General features: G+C 37.6%; 2 protein-coding genes across 2 annotated transcripts; one reads left to right on the top strand and one right to left on the bottom strand.

The window, feature by feature from the left end:
- On the top strand, window positions 8,165-12,930 carry LOC109211487 (putative glucose-6-phosphate 1-epimerase; the record flags this gene model as incomplete). Its single annotated transcript, XM_019375029.1, is given in 9 exon segments — window positions 8,165-8,272; window positions 8,493-8,609; window positions 9,964-10,038; window positions 11,598-11,654; window positions 11,735-11,892; window positions 12,005-12,136; window positions 12,406-12,508; window positions 12,712-12,811; window positions 12,905-12,930. Coding segments are annotated over 8 exon segments (732 nt in total), but the record flags the coding sequence as incomplete, so codon positions are not given.
- LOC109211478 (fatty-acid-binding protein 1-like) lies at window positions 13,106-15,243 on the bottom strand. The gene is made up of 4 exons (XM_019375025.1): window positions 14,505-15,243; window positions 14,104-14,344; window positions 13,900-13,991; window positions 13,106-13,808 (listed from the first exon to the last, which is right to left on the bottom strand). The coding sequence occupies exons 1-4, from the start codon at window positions 14,863-14,865 to the stop codon at window positions 13,675-13,677; spliced, it is 828 nt and encodes a 275-aa protein (XP_019230570.1). The 5' UTR covers window positions 14,866-15,243; the 3' UTR covers window positions 13,106-13,674.

The raw sequence follows: 17,214 nt of genomic DNA, 5'->3' as shown, positions 1-17,214 counted from the left end.
GTAGAGTCTCGCGGATCGGTACGGAGACGTCTGTACTTGTTTTGAGAGGCTGTAGAACCTTTAGGAAATTCCACATTCTAGAATTCTTATCGTGCGACATTGATTCAGCTTGAAATGTAACTCTTAAAATTCCTTCCATACGTTCGTATGCACGCATGAGCGCTCGGTATCAGCTGTGCATCGACGGCTTGTGATTCCCTGAACGAGAGGCGAGATGTAATTTCTGTGTGTTGATGTTGGGCCAGCTTGGAGGGCTTGGGGTCGGGCTTTGCCTGTAGCTTGAGCACTGAGGTGTTGATTGTGTGAGCGCGTGCTTTTGGATTTATATGTTCGGTAGTGTCCCTATTAGTGGAAGTGATGGCTGGATGGCTACGTGATGAGTATGATGTGACTACGACATGTGTTCATATGATTTGGATGTGACGGGGAGGGTCTGCTTGAGGGTAGAAATAACTATTTGGTGCTTGATTTCCATCTTAATTTGATGTATAGCCCCGAGTTGTGGGTTTGTTGAAGGATCTTTTCATGTTATTTAGTTGGGGAATGAAGTAGCTTTCATGTCATAATATGAGTTCAGACTCACGTGATTAAGTGATTGCGTGATGTTTATGACGGTGGAAGGGTATAAAGAGAAGTTAGTCTGAGACAAAGCAAGTGGGTTATCTCCTGCGGGGTGTCCTGAGGGCGTGTGATCCCTATGCTATTTTGTAGCGAGTCCTCCTTTACCAGTGAATTATATGTGCTGCAGATTGAGTTTGGATCGCGTATGAGGGTTGTCTTGACTGTTACGAGGGTGGATGAGAGATTTGCAGATGATTTGAAGTACTAGATGGTTTGTGTTGCACGAGCTTATGAAGGATTTAGTTCAATCTCACTATGGTATTATGGCAGTAATAGAGTATGGGCATTGTGAGTTTTTGTGTGTTTTGATTTATGGCTTTGAGCCAAGTGTGGGAGTCTGCTATTGATAAGTTGATTGCACGACTAAGTGTCGTATTAGTTTCAGTTTGAGGTATACTGGTGAATCAGTTATGACTTGCAGAGGTTGAGATCAAGGATGACTCGAGTAAAAGGGAATTTCTGGATACGAGTTGTATTAGGTATTATGAGTATATGAGAATCATGGAATGATTTGAGCTGTTATTGGTTAAGGATGTAATGTGCGTGGAGCAGAAATTTATCTGGTTACATTAAGGTGGGGTTATATCCTTGGGTGTTGGAGTTCTAATGGGGCTCAGGTCAATCGGCCCGTTTGATCAGTCTAATTGAGATTTGAGCAGAGTGAATAACTCTCGAGAACGGTTCTAATGAATTCAAGATTTAAATGTGGCATTTGAGAATTTTTGCGGGTTCGTATGTGGCTAGAAGCTGAGAGTTACATTGGATGGTGTCGAGGCTCGCAGTATTTCTACATCGTTGTGGATTCTACATTTCAGTATCAGGAAAGTAAGATAAACAACTTGAAATTCATAGAAGGTCTCTTCAGAGTTGGTATCTCGATTGTGGTACTTTGGGGTGCTTAAGAGAGCATTTCGCGGCTTATGAGCCTTAGGGCAGTGTGGTTTATTCTAGGGTCTTGTGTGATGATTTTGGGTTGCGGATTGAGGTATTATGGCGAGGAGAAGTATCAATGTGAATGCAATTCAGAAGGAACTCGGATAGATAGGACAGCTTGGTAGTAGGCTGGATCGGCATGGTAATGGGTATGATCAGTTCTTTGGGTGTTTATGAGGTAATAAGTTTCTACAGGTTTTTCGTGGCAATGCTCTTTAGTTTTGGTGACCTGCGTAGCTTGGTTGGGTTAGAAGGATTCAGTCCTGACGGTTGGGATTTGAGCAAATGGGATTCGGAGAGTTCTTGATGGTTTCTACCACGGTTAGAGAGGTATATCTTCTATTGGCGTGAGGAGCATGTGATGTATAGTGATCTTCTTCTAGATGGGGTCAAATGGAATGTTCTTTGCTAGTTGAGTACGTAGTTGCTTGTGACTCGGAGTGGATTATGAAGTTCTCATATTTATCATGTGATGGTATGGTATATGCGGTATGTTGTGTAAGGTTGGGATTTGCATGTGTAAGGCCACAGTTCTGTTCTGAAAGGAAGGTCATAAATTCTTAGGCAACATGGACAGTTTTAGATGACTAGGTAAATGATATTACTAAATGGTATGGCTTGATGAGAGTATACATTTCAGAAAGGGCGATATATGGGAGTTATGGATACTTCATTGTTATTGCGGCACTCTCTTGTTTGATTGACTGCTGGAGCTCAAATTTTGCTTTGTGGAACAGAAAATTTTTAGAAGTATTCCTCGTGGAGAAGTGTGGGCATTCAGGCAGTGGAGTTGAGATCAGAGATGGTGATTCGTATGTTCTATGGATTTAGAGACTGGGAGTTCTCGTGAGTAGATTGTTTCCTGGTTGTGGACCGTAAAAAGTAGCCAAGGTTAGTATGTGTTGTGATTCGGTCATTGTAGACTTTCGGAGGGCTTTATCTATCGTGGGGACCAGAGGTGATTTGGGGTTCATTGGTAGCCCAACATGGAGGTGTGTTCTGTACCGGGTCGAATTTGTTGACTCCGAACCGCTATTATTGAGGGACGTTCCATTCGATTGTTGTTGAGCTTATTCGTGTTCTGAAGTAATCTATGAGATACTCTTCTATGTTACGAGGGGTTATGATTTGTTAGTTATATGCACATATGGTGCGGTTCTATTGGGGTCTTATAGCGGGATTTGAGAGGGAAGAGTATTGGGTATTTCTTGGTGGATGGCGTATTGGTTATGCTCTTTCGGGTTCCGTGTGGTGTTATATCATTTGCTTCTCTATGGTTATGGTAATGCACTTTGGGTACTTGATGTCGTTGCGCGTGGTTATTGATTTTGAGCAAGGTGGCTTGAGGTATATGCCATGGATTAGTGTTTGGATGGGGCACACATTGCAGCGAAATTATGTTGAGGTATGAACCTTTGTGTTAGATTCGTGTGATGGTCCTACGGGGTGTGATGGATTTTCAGTATTTCGTTGTGGTAGTACTTGTAAGCTTGTGGGGCAGTCCTCTCGTTTGAGTAATTTTTTTTCATGATTTGAGTACATTTGGGATGTTGCTATTGGGTGCACGGTTGCACAGGTTATGGCTTTGGATTGTATTGATGTGTCATGTCATCAGAGTGGTCGTGTTGGATGATATGAGGTCATTGGACCTAGAATAAATACTATCGGAATTGGTTACAACATGGTTGGAAGGATAATATCGGAAGTCGACTTAGAAATCCGCTATAGTTCCTGTCGGAGAAGAGGGAGCTCCATGACTTGTTGATCTGACGAATAGTTATGAGTTTCTGCGCGTTTCTTTCATCATTGGCAGTATATGAAAGTTTTAGAACGAAGCTTTGCTTGTTAAGAGGTGTATTGCCGGTATTGGATTGTTTTGAGCAGCTACTGTGATTAGGAGTTATCGCCATGAGTGTTTGAGTTATGTGGTATATCATGTGATTACACCTTGGGTTACGGATATGGTTTGATACAACTTGTTCGGACTTATATAGTGTGTAGATGCGAGGTTCTCATCTTATAGAAAATTCCGGATGTTAGAAATTGGGCCCTAAGACTTATGGACTAGGTTGGATTAAGAAATTTCAGTCATGTTGCGTTGTCAGACCTATATGGGATAGGGTGACGTGGGATCATCCCCGGGTATGTGCATAGTGAGATTATACAGCAAGTTGATGGCTTTTGGAACAACTCTGGGCACGTTCGAGGACGAACGTATGTTTAAGTGGGGGAGGTGTAACGACCCGACCGGTCATTCGAGCAATTGCACTTCGCTCGATTGTTTTAGGGCATGAGTAGCTCCGTAGAAAGTATTATGACTTATGTGAATCGTCGGTTTTGGTTTTCAGGTGGAACAGAACAAATATGGAAGAATGACTCTCAACTTGAAGCTTTAAAATTTGAGAGGTTTGACCAAGTCTTTGACTTTTAGAACTCGATCTCGGATTTGAATTTATATGATTGGATTAGCTCCTTTGGGTGATTTTGGACTTAGGAGCATGTTCGGAATGTATTTTGGAGGTCCGTGGTAAATTTAGGCTTGAAATGGCTAAAGACGAAAATTTAAGTTTGGAAGTTTGACCGAGGGGTTGACTTTTTGATATCGGGATCAAAATATGATTCCGGAAATTTGAATAGCTCCATTATGTCATTTACGACTTGTGTGCAAAATTTGGGGTCAATCGGACTTGATTTGATAGATTTCGGCGTTGTTTGTGGAATTTGAAAGTTTCTAAGTTCATAAGCTTGAATCCGAAGTTGATTTGGTGTTTTGGTATTTTTTTGAGTGATTCGAAGGCTCGACTAAGTTTTAATGATGTTATGAGAGGTGTTGGTATGTTTGGGTTGAGGTCCCGAGGGCCTCAGGTGTGTTTCGGGTGAGTTTTGAGCGAGTCCGTGCATTACCGGAACTCAGGCAATGGTTCTGGTACTTAAATTTACTGCTGGGGCGGAAGTTTTACCTCTGGGGGCGGTGGTTTTACCGCTGGGGCGGAAAAAGGAGCGCTGGGGCGGTCCAGGAGGAGAATCCGCAGGTTCGTTGGTCCGACTTCGGAAGCCTATATCTTTTGATCTACAAGGAATTTTGAGATGATTCAAAAGAAAAAGTTGTAGCCCTTCGTGTCTAGTTCCCAGAAAGGTAAAAAAATCATAATTTGGGCATCTGTAAAGAAAGTTATGGCCAAAATACTAAGGCCTGTCTGTGCAGCCACCAAAAGCGCGACAATGGTGGTTTTACTGCGGTCAGCGGTAATGGGAATCCGAGAGGTGCACTATAAATACGAGATTTGGGGTTTTATTTCATATTTTGACCTAGAGAGCTCGGGCTTTGGAGACTTTTCGAGGGATTTTCAAGAAAACCATTGGGGTAAGTGATTCTAACTCAATTTTGGCTAAAATACATGATTCTAACGTTGGATTTATCATTTGAGTAGAAATTTGGGATGAAAATTTGGAAAAAAAAAATTGTGGAACTTCATAAAATGAATTTTTGGGATTTGAAAGCCGATTCGGAGTTAGAATTGAGTGAAACTAGTATGGGTAGTCTCGTAATTGAATGGGTTGTCGGATTTTGAGACTTTGGTCAGGTTTCGGACGTGGGCCGGGGGTCGGGTTTGACCAATTTCGAGATTTTTGGTGTAAATTGGTTATTTTTGAGTGGGCTTTATTCCCTTAGCATATTTTGATGGTATGGTACTGTCTTTGGTTAGATTTGGAGCATCCGGAGCTCGAGTCGAGAGGCAAAGGCATCGCGGGCTAGAGTTTGGACCGGATTGAGGTAAGTAATGATTGTAAATGTTCCCCTGAGGGTATGAAACCCGGATTTCTCATCGTTGTGCTACTTTGAGGTGACGCACACGTTAGATGACGAGCATGGGATCGTGCGCCGTTAGGGATTGTGACTTGGTCCGTCCCATATGACTATTAAATCGCGTATTTGATTGAAAACTGTTTGATATCATTGTGTTTTGGAAAATATTATCATGTTTTGGGCTGAATGCCATATTTGGGCCTCGTGCCAACTGTTTTCGACCCTTAGGGGATTTTTACTATTGTTCCTCACTGTTTTGATTTCATATTTGTACTCAGTCATGCTGTATTCTACTATTTTCATAACTCAGCCATATTTACTCCGTTTTTGATATTTTAAATGATATTTTGGGCTGAGCATCATGTTATACTGTTGCCCGAGTGGCTTGAGAGATTTCTGACTGAGTGAGGCCGAGGGCCTGATTTGTTACGCCACGAGGTGGCTTGTTATGAGGCCGAGGGCCTGTTTAATTATGCCACGAGATGACTTGTTGTAGCGCTTGGGCTGTAGGAGCCCCTCCAAGAGTCTGTATACCCCCAATGAGCGCGGGTACCCAGTGTGAGTGATGTGATGTAGCCCGAGGGGCTGTTGTTGTTTCATGTTGTTGCCCGGGGGGCTGTTCTTGATTCATGTTATGCTCGAGGGGCAGAGTACGAGTGATTGTGAGGTATCCCGAGGGGCTGGTTCTGATGATATTATGCCCGAGGGGCGGTTTATGATACATGTTTTGCCTGAGGGGTTGTTTATGTTTCTATCATTTTTACTCACTGTTTTTATCACTCGTTTAAAACTATTGGAAGATGTTTTTTTTTAAAAAAAAGAAAGGGTTTTTACTGAAACTTAGTTTGATTTACGAAATAAATGATTTTTGTACTGTTTTGGAAATGTACTGTATTTGCTGTAGCGTTATGACGTGGCTTACGTGTTTTCTTACTGCTCAGCTTTCATTTACGTTTATTACTTACTGAGTTGGCGTACTCACGTTACTCCCTGCACCTTGTGTGCAGATTCAGGCATTTCTGAACCTGGTAGTGGGTGTTGATTGCTCAGTGGCAGAGTCATCGGAGTTAGCAAGGTAGCTACCCGGCGTTCACAGCTCTGCTCTGTCCTCTTATCTTCCTTAGCCTGTTATAGTTTATTTTCAGACTCTTCGTTGTGTTCAGACCTTAGTAGATGCTCGTGACTTGTGACACCCCGATGTCCGGCTTGTGTATTTATTCCGCACTGTTCATTTAGACTTACATTATGAGATTATTGATTAATTAATGGCTTAAAAATGACTTTTAATGAATACTGGTTGAATTCGAGAATTGTGTCGGCTGGCCTAGTTTCACGATAGGCGCCATCACGACCGAGTCGGTTTTAGGGTCGTGACAATATCGACTCTATTTAGGTGGCTAGCCATTTGAACTGGTATAACTATTAGTAATTATAGTTATAAAATATAGGGAAAAAAAAAACTAATAAGATCCTTAATTGATATGAGTTAGAACACCTTGCAATACTGAAATTTAGATATCGTATATATTTACAAAGCAAAAGACTTAGAGTCTAAGAACTTAAATATCCTTAACTATTGAAGGAGTGTTACCTAATATTACCGACTTTAATAAGAGTTAGTTCTCACTTATTCTTTGTGGACTTTGCCATTTAATTTTAGATTATTCTACTTTTTGCAAAAGAAATTATATTACATAATACAAATAAGAAAATTCTTACACAAGGTATTTAATATGAGAATCATTTATATATTCAGATAATGAAGAATTTAATGCATACAATTTAGTTGATTTAAACTTCTAAATATTGGAAAAAAGCTTAAGCACAAGAAATCATATTCCAAAGAAAATAGAATAAGTAGATCTAAGTTGTAATCCCCTGTTTTGTGAAATAAAGTATTGGAAAGAAATACTAATAGTTTAAAAGATCTAAAAATTTAAAGCACTATTTTTTTTAACCAAAGGATCATAAAAATCTTTTGACTAAAGTGACAGACCATAGTTTACCTTGTCCTAACTCTTATGTATAGGTTCATGATAATTGAATCACTAAACAAATTAGTTGCGATACCTAATTATAGAACACAATCGTTCTAACTCTAAAAAAATAAAATAAGAACAAATACACAAATAGCAATATTCTCAAAATTTAAAATTATGTGTAAATTAAAGCTCATTAATTTAAAAGATAAATGATTTATAGAAAGCAAAGCGTATTTGAACTTAAAGTCCTAAATATTAGGACTTCTTATATAGTTCAAATTAGGGAATATTTATTAAATAAAGTTATGATTTATTTTAAATTCCTAAATATTAGTGAAATGACTGCTTTGTCTGATGTGAATTATATTTTTAAAGGTAAAAAAGGGGAACGATGGGCCTTTGTGATTTAATATAGTGTAAAAAATTTAGAGAGATATTACATTTTTCCTACTCTTTTTCAAATATGTATTTTGATATCTTTATAGAATTTGTAGTTTTTATCAAACTTATTTGTAATTATGCACGTAATATTCTAAATATCCTCCTTTTAACTTGGTTCAAAAAGTAGAAAAAAAGAAGAAGCATGAAACCTTATATTCCAAAGCCCCAAAAAATGCACGACCATAATAAACTATATATTATCGAATATTAAATTCGTTAACCCTCAATTCATCCTATTTTCTAACAATAAAAATAAAATAAAAATAAAGAAATCTCAGAATCAGAATTTCTTTGGTCCCTCCCGTCGCCCACTACGCGTCCACACCCACCCCCACCCATGCCCCCCTCGTCTTTCTCTTTCTCGGTCAATTTATTATAAAAATATAAAGTCGTACAAAAAACGCTAATGTACGACATGGATTTCTCATGAAGCAGAAGTTGGTGGCCTGTTCTACACAATAAACAACACTAAATCGTTTCAAAAAATGTAAGTTTAATCTTTTGATTTCCTACTAATATAATTCATCCTTTCTGTTTTAGCGGTTCAGTTTCTGCCAGCCAATTATTCACAATATTCTTTGTTTATCGCATCACACTTTGCGTTTTCAGGTTTACTTTTCTCATTTCTTCCTTTTTCTGTATCTTTTGTCTTCTTCTGTTTCGTCCTTTCTGATTGTGCTTAATTATTATAAACTACTTGCTTGTAGATTTTGATCAGTATTCGAAAAACGAAAAAAAAAACTATGTCGTCGAACATAATTCACGACGCCGATGGATCGCCTTCGCGAATCGTATTGTCGGAGCCTACTGGATCAACTGCTGAGGTTTTCTAAATTCTGTTTTCCTTTTTCGTAATATTTTTGCGGGATAATTGTGATTAATTTTGCTTTATATTTAACTAATGAAGGACTTTAAATGTTTTCTCCTATAATTCCGACTATTTCTGCTGTATAATTGTGATTAAGTTCCCTTTTTTTGGGTTTTTTGTACATGCTTGTTTTAGTTCCTGAGGTGCACCCATTTTTACATTTTTAAAGTATAATGAATGCTAGAAACTTTCCTTTAGTTTGATCATTCCTTGGTTATCTGTTGGTAAATGAAGTGGAAGGAGAATCATAAGGTCTCAGAATCCCAACAGAGTCAAGAAGTACTAGGTGATTTATTCCAATCTACCTAAACTTTGATTAGTAGAGTTAGTTACCCAGTACTTGTGCTCGCGGGAGTAGCTGGTAGCCGGTGGAATAGTCGAGCTGGCCTGAACACCACCTTAATCAAAAAATTATTGATCATACTTGTGGATTATATTAGGTTTAATATCTCGAGATTTACTTTAGTTGAAGCCTGTTGGTGAAAGTGTTTCGGTTTCTCCATAAATCAGTAATCCTAAATCTCATCTCCATCTAAGTGAATTATGTATTTCAACTTAGCATTTGTAGTTCGTTAATTAATTTGTTTTTGGTATTTGGAATGCTTGCCTTTCAAAAGTAAAATATCAGCTCATTGATGAATCATGGCTTTATTATTCCTATCTCGAACGTTTTCCAGAAGTTCTCGAAACCACATAGTTTGGATAGGGAGCAACCTGTCGATTGAGAATATTAAATGAAACAATTAATATAAGAGATGGACTCTTTTTGTTGAAGCTAGTCTGTATAAGCGCAGTGTGTTGCTCATGAGAAGTTGAAATAGTTAATGGAAGATAACAAATCAGAAAGGAATTTTTTTCCGCAGCTTTTCTTTTCCTTTTTTCCTATTTAGTTCATTTTTATCTCAACGACTGTTTCGGCCTCTAAACTTTCAATTCCTGTTGATCTTTTTTCGTCGTCATGCTAATGGTTTAGTCTTTCTTATATATGGTCTAGCCTTGAAGTTTAGTCTTTAGAGAGTAGCTGTTTTGTAGTCAAACTATGTAGCTCAATGCTTTTGGGAAAACAAACGAGATGGTGATATCCTAGGCTTTCCATTGTACCAATGGAAAGCTCTGCGCTGTCCATTTAACTTAGAGATGATGTGCTGTCTTTTTAAATTGGTAAACAGAGGATCCTGTATTAACCCCTGAAGGGAAAGATCCAAATGCATGAAGTAAATGTTGTAGCACTACAATGATGATGAGCTTTATGGGTTGGAGATATCTTTTCCTTCATTTCACTTAATTCTAGTACATATTCTCTGCTGCAGGTGCTTTTACATGGTGGACAGGTTGTTTCTTGGAAGAATGAGCGAAGAGAAGAACTGCTTTTCAGGATTAATAAGGTCTAAAATGACCTTCCTTTATATACTTTTAGTAATCGACTCTGTTTTCTGCTACTGTTTGGATAGCAATATGTTGCATGACATGCATGCAGGCACAAAGCCAGTGGCGGATTTAGGGGGGCGCAAGGGTTTTCACCCGAACCCCCTTCGCCAAAAAATTACACTGTGTATATAAGGCAAAATGTGAATTTACCTCTATATATTATGTTTTGAATCCCCTTAACACGGTCCAAAAGCATGGCTTAGTGGTCAAGGGGGTTCAAAACCATTATGAGGTCATTGGTTCAATTCCCACTAGCTACAATCTCATTAAATTTTTTAACTTAATCCTTTTTTGAACCCCCTTAGCAAAAGCCCTCCCTCCGCCACTGCACAAAGCTTTTGCGACTTAATGTTATCAACTTTTAACGTGTCAATGCAACGGTTCCATTCATAATCCTGTTCATCCTGCATCTTTGTGAACATGAAGTGGCTATTTGTCTCATCTGGAAGTTCACAGTTTTGGACATTTACATAAAAAAAAAAGGATTTGCATCTTCAGCTGGATCCTCTTCAGTCTTGACTCGATATTTGACGATATGGGGCACCAAATTTGAATTAAGATCAATTTATGAATCAAAAAATTTAAAACCCCCAAAGGTTTGGAATTAGGATCACAATATAAATTGGAGTTTAAAAAACAAAGTTGAAAAGTGCTTTCTCCTTCGAGAAATCTCTGAAAAGGCACAAGATGACGCCATTGTTCTTTTCCAGCCTTAGCATCTCATAGGTGCTTACATTTAGTAAAAGATTGAATTGCTTTTGTTACTTGTGTCTTCACTTGGTCTACCATACTTCTGGAACCAACTAATTACACTGGCCTCTCCAGCATTGTTCAGTACGATGACCAATATTTGATTAGTTCCTATATCATGAGATTCACTTTTACACATATCAAGTAGGACTCACATCTAACGGGCTACAAGTGTTATGAGAGGGCTTTTCCTTTATGCAATTTTGCGACACCTTCCACTAGGATTCGCAGGTTAGAAGGGCTGATCAGTGTTTTATCTATGATGTGCATCACTGAGCAGGTGGCCAACGTCTGAAGATAAAATATGTATAGCTCCTGTGTAAACTTTACCTTCTCAAAAAAAAAATTGTCTAGCTCTTCTCTACAGTCCATAAAATTTTATCCTCTTATGAGTCGTTGCGGGTAGTAATGCTATTCAATTGCCTAGATAATTCAAATCTCTCAAGGAATGTCGAGTTTAATTCAAAATCAGCAAAGCATGGAACGTTGAGTATAGTTCATTTTGCTCGTGTAACATAAATGTGATTGTGGTGTAAGGAAACTTCTTCAGGTTTCAAATATGTAAAATTTCCTAGATACCTCACATAACTTGATCTGCTTGTATGGTTGATGATAACTTGATCTGCTTGTATGGTTGATGATACAGCTCACACTCAGGATATTGACTTTAGGATATTGTTCAATCATCTACATTGCCTGCTAGATACATCTGTAGCACTTTTGTCTTATTATTGTCCTGACTATGGGTTCTTGCACTGTCTTACAGACCCTGTGGAAACCTCCTAAAGCCATCAGAGGCGGAATACCTATCAGCTTTCCACAGGTTGGCCCACTAACTGAACTAGCATTTTTAGGGTTCTTCCTTGTTTAGCTTTGCATCTTAACTATGAATGTGTACTGTAGTTTGGAAGTTTTGGTTCTTTAGAGCGACATGGTTTTGCAAGAAACAGAGTGTGGTCCTTGGATGATTCTCCTTCTCCTCTACCTGCAGCAAACAGTCAGTCAACTGTGGATCTCATCTTGAAATCCACAGAGGAGGATCTGAAAACTTGGCCACATAGGTGGGGAGTATACATGGTTTTGCACTTCTATTAGCCTATAGTAATACACACATTCCCAATTCAACAATTTTATCAAGATCTACAAAGGTAAAACCCTGTTCTTGTTTGGCAGGTTTGAGGTGCGGCTACGTGTCTCTCTCACTGCTGGCAAGCTGACTTTGATCCCTCGTGTGAGAAATATAGATAACAAGCCATTCTCATTCACGATCTCTCTGCGTAACTATTTATCTGTTTCTGATATCAGGTTTGCCTTGATGGTTCGCTAGTTTTTTTTCTTTTGAGATGTGGTTTGCTAGTTATTTTTCCGCGAAGTAGTGCTAACACGTTGGAATTTGTAATAGCTATTATTGTCCCCCTTTTACGGTTTCTTGCAATTAATTCAGACCTATAATTTATTGTATCTTGCTCATTCAATCATGAGCTTTCTCTTAATTTTTTCTCTTTATAGCTGAAATTTGCTAGATACGTAACTATCCTTTTCAGATAGGTTGCATGATGCAGTTTGATTTGCAGTGAAGTGCGTGTGGAGGGCTTGGAGACGCTTGACTACTTCGATAATTTGCAGCTGAGAGAAAGATACACAGAGCAGGCAGATGCAATTACCTTTGATAGTGAGGTAACATTACTATGTTAGGCTGTTCTCCGTATTTAACAGAGGATAGACACCTCATTTGAACTCAGGACCACTAGGTGCCAGAGGATCTTCCCTTCCATCAATTCAGTATGCTTGTTTTTTGGATTTTTTCATAATTCATTGAAAAGAGGAGTACTTGATTTCTCCTTATTATTATGTTGATCTAGACCTTTTCTTTTTGTTAGATTGACAGGGTATATCTGAGCACACCAAAGAAAATTGCGATAATAGACCATGAGAAGAAGAGAACCTATGTCATTCAGAAAGAAGGCATGCTAGATGCTGGTATATTTTTACCTTTTTTTCTTTTGATCTGGATCTCTTTTGTTCCCAATCTGCATTGAATATTTTGAAGTACAATTTGGATGTGATATGCAGTTGTTTGGAATCCTTGGGACAAAAAAGCCAAGTCTCTCCCTGATTTAGGTGATGAAGATTACAAAAAAATGCTATGCGTGGATTCAGCTGCTGTTGAAACTCCGATTGTCTTAAAGCCCTCTGAGGAGTGGAAGGGGCGGCAAGAGCTCTCTACTGTATCTTCAAGTTACTGCAGTGGGCAATTGGACCCTAGGAAAGTTCTTTATGGCCTTGCCTGATCTCATCCATGGTGTGATTGAGGTGCTATTTCTACGAGTCTATTTTTGTATACTACGCGCGCTGTTTTACTGTTCCACAAACTCCTATTCATGTTTGGTTTGTCAGTTTCTGGAGGGTTAAATCTAACATTACTGGATCTATTCTATAAGCACATATTTTTAGCTGCAGGTGGTTCACTGAGCTTTCTCTGTTTCTTTTTTCAGACTGTGAGATATCTTGTATGTTTTCAGTTTTTCATAGCATAAACTTTCCTGAGCCAAGAAATTTCTTCTTGGCGTTGCAAAAGTTCGATGGATGAATAATTTGAACAACAGAATATAACATCTAAATGTAAATACACAGTGCACGCTTACATAGCGTACGAGTTGAGAGACGTAACATGGGTTTTGTTTGGAGGGGGGGGGGGGGTGTTGAAGCTTGCGTATTAGAACTTACAAAATACTTATGAAAATCAACCGTGTTTTAATCATTCCTTTATTGAGCAATTATTCATCAGTTCAAATAGACCACCTTATTCTTTAACAACCTAGAAATTGCTGGAAAACCACAACTTAGAACATAGAGACCATGGATGCCCCGAACTTCTCCTTGGCTTCTTTGTCAAAGGGATCGTCACCTAAATACATGTAGATGAAGGCCCGGCAGAGTAGTTCACTTTCCACCTTGCTCACAATTTCACCCTTTACTGCATTTAGTGAAAGTTAAGGTTTAATGAAGTTAGCAATTCAACTTGATGGCATGAACTTGACAAGATTGAATTTTGTGGTAGATTTTACCTTTGGTCTGAAGAACATATCCCGGAAGCCTTGAAATCTCAATTACAGAACCAGAAGTCAGCTTTATGTCATCAGATGCTTCACCCATGATCCTAATATTAAAACACGATATTAGAGTTTAAGCATTCAAGTTTTCCTATTCAAAAAAGCATTGTGTGTTAAGGCTGATTAGAAATGATTAGCATTTAAAATGGTTGTATGTACTTCTTTGTGAGCTCTTCGTTCTTCCCACCAGTGAGTTTCTTTATGGCAGCTCCTAGGCCTTCGTCAAAGTTCTTTCTTACCATGTTTATGGTTAGGTTAGAGAAAACAATTACCAACCGCACAATCATCCCAAAATCACTATCAATCACCATTTGGTACATTTCCTTTGTTGGTTTTGATGGTGCTTTCCCAATCTTGGACTGCATAAGGTCCTTTAATTTCTCATTGTCTGCATATATTCCTGCAGTCAAATAATCAGGAGTGGTTAGTTTTGCGGAGGCCAGTTTGTGTTGCTGTCCCCTATTAGAATGAGCTTGATCTAGGTTACAACTTTAATCAAAGTGCAGTATGATCCCTATTTGTATGTTTGTGTAAAGAAGATAGTTTAAATGGAGTATTACCAAAGCCATAAATTTTAAGGCCCATGCCAAGCATGCTCTTCTTCCTTAAACCTACAGCTTTCAACTGCATCCCATCTTCAAGTTTGACAGGAAAAGAGACTCCAGTTTTAGGTTCAACCTCAACTGGAACTTCCTCCTCCTTTACAGTTGCTTCTTTCTCCTGACCACTCTTCTCCTTCTTTTCCTCTTCAGTTTTGGCCTCATTCGTACAATTTGGCTTCTCTTCTGCTGTTTCTGTAATCTTTGCTTCACCTTCGCTCACCTTCCCCTTCTCCATTGTTGGTTTTAAAGCAAGACCACTCTTGGGGTCAATTTCAATTGCCCCAGTCTTTGCTGTGACATCTTCCATGGTGGTCGGCATTTTACACTGATAGTTATAAGCCAAGAGGAAAAGATAGGAATTGTTTTCTGTTTTGCTGTGGTTTGAAGATTGAAGGGCAATGAGGTTTATATAGGAAGAGATTTGCCCGAGGGTTACTGTAACTCATTCATGTCTCATGCAAGTGGGAGTCTCATAATGAGGCATCTTTTCGTCCTTCCTCGGTTTGAGCATTGAGATAATGGGAGGTATATGTTACATATTATCACCCACTATAGATCATTAACTGATTTTTCTTGGTGAAAGAAAACAGTAGTGTGGTTTATTTCCTTGCATTTGTTTGCATATTTTGGCAAAAATTTACGGAACACATTTCAAGGACCTTTATTGTTGGCTATCATAAATGTATGATCTCATTTCAATGTGAATATGTTCTTTTCAAACAATTCCAAGGTGGTGGATAAGTGCTGACGGGAATATGATGAAATCAATGATTAGGAGCCTGTTTGGCCAAGCAATTCCGTTTGTTTTCCTCTTACTCTTTGCTAGCGTTTTGAACATAGATTTGGTTGAAACTTGAAAAAAGAGTTTTTTCAAATTGTGTAAAATAATAATTTTTGAAAGTTGAAATTGTGCTTGAACATGCATTTTATTTTTAAAAAAAGTTAAAGTTTTTTGTGAGCGGAAGAAAAAAATTCTCCCAGAAATTATCCTAAATTAGATTTTGGGAACTTGAATTAATTTTTTTTCAAAAACCGATCATATTCCATGAACAAATAATATTTTTGATTTTCTTTTTTAAATTTTTTTGCCAAAATCTATGGCCAAACGGGAGTTCAGTATTGGGATGAGAAAGTCATCATTATTTTTACGTTGCTGCTTCTACATGTATAATCTTTGCTAAAGTACCATTGTTTGTTACCACTATAGTTATAGCTGTATTTCATGTTTTGTGTTAATAGTAATATTGTGATTGTATATAAGCGATTCAATGCTCAGAAAGGTCTCATCGCGTCCAAGTGCAAAATCGAAACAAATGGTGATGCATCAACTTCTTCCTTTTTGGAAGGTAAAAACACTTTTTCTTCAAAAAAAAAAACTATAGTGTACTACCTTTTTAGAGATTTGAGGTGTTGGCTAAAATGCTCGAGCATTATAAGTAGTTTTTCTTTTATTGGGGAGTAGCTACAAATTCTAACTTATTTTTAAAAATAGAAAAATTAATTTTTTTCAAGATAAAGATATCCTAATTAATAATTTTTATTTAGAAGGCTTTCCATTATTGTATCTCCTTGCATTAGTTTCATATTTTGCGTAAAATTTACACTGTTCGGAACACATTTCAAGGACCTTTAATCTTGGCTTTCATAAATGTATGGCCTTCTTTCGATGTGAAGATGTTCATTTCTAACAAATTTTAACGTGGTGGATAATGTTGACAGAATATAAATATTTAATAAAATCATAAATTTAAGTTAGTATATATATACTGTGGGAAGAAAGCTCACACATTCAGTGTGATTGTCTAGTATTATATTTTAATGAGAGCTGCTATTCGGCCAAACTAAGCGTGGCCCAAAAATGACCACACTGGTGAAATACCACTAAAGCCCTTTATTTCACATTTGGCTTAATGGCCATTTTTCCCTCCAAAATTAGTTAATAAATATTTATTATCCCAAAACATTGGTCCCATAAATCATCATTCTCTCATGGGAAGATCAACCAACTTCATATGTATACCTATACTATTACGTATTTATTTTATTTTTAAATAAAATTTATACGGATAGGAAGATCATAAGCCTTGGGAAGATTATATCGTTGTGATTCTTGGTAATATCGACCGTTTATATAATAGCCGTTTATATTAATTTCATACATATCGGCCTATAACAACCATATAAGTCCATTCACTAATATGGTTGTAATCATATAACCTATGCTAATTATATCGTTGTGATTCTTAGTAATATCGACCGTTTATATAATAGCCATATATTTTAATTTCATATATATTGGCCTATAGCAACCATATAAGTCCATTCACTAATATGGTTGAAGTCATATAACCTATGGTAATTATATCTGTGTGATTCTTAGTAATATCGACACTTATATTAATTTCATACATATTGGCATATAGCAACCATATAAATCCATTCACTAATACGGTTGTAGTCATATAACCTATGCTAATTATATCGTTGTGATTCTTAGTAATATCAACCGTTTAAATAATAACCGTTTATATTAATTCCATATATATATCGGCCTATGGCAACCATATAAGTCCATTCACTAATATGGTTGTAGTCATATAACCTATGTTAAATATATCATTGTGATTCTTAGTAATATCGACTGATTATATAATAGCCGTTTATATTA

Source organism: Nicotiana attenuata, chromosome 2 (genome assembly GCF_001879085.1).
Source record: "Nicotiana attenuata strain UT chromosome 2, NIATTr2, whole genome shotgun sequence".
Classification (NCBI taxonomy): domain Eukaryota; kingdom Viridiplantae; phylum Streptophyta; class Magnoliopsida; order Solanales; family Solanaceae; genus Nicotiana; species Nicotiana attenuata.
Note: the sequence above shows the minus strand (reverse complement) of the source record. Positions and strands in the feature narration are given on the sequence as shown.

Coding starts and splice junctions, on each gene's coding strand:
- LOC109211478 (XM_019375025.1), bottom strand. CDS start 14,865: ATGCCGACCACCATGGAAGATGTCACAGCAAAGACTGGGGCAATTGAA. Junction 14,345..14,504: donor CCTTAAAATTTATGGCTTTG/GTAATACTCCAT, acceptor ATTTGACTGCAG/GAATATATGCAGACAATGAG. Junction 13,992..14,103: donor AACGAAGAGCTCACAAAGAA/GTACATACAACC, acceptor TTTTAATATTAG/GATCATGGGTGAAGCATCTG.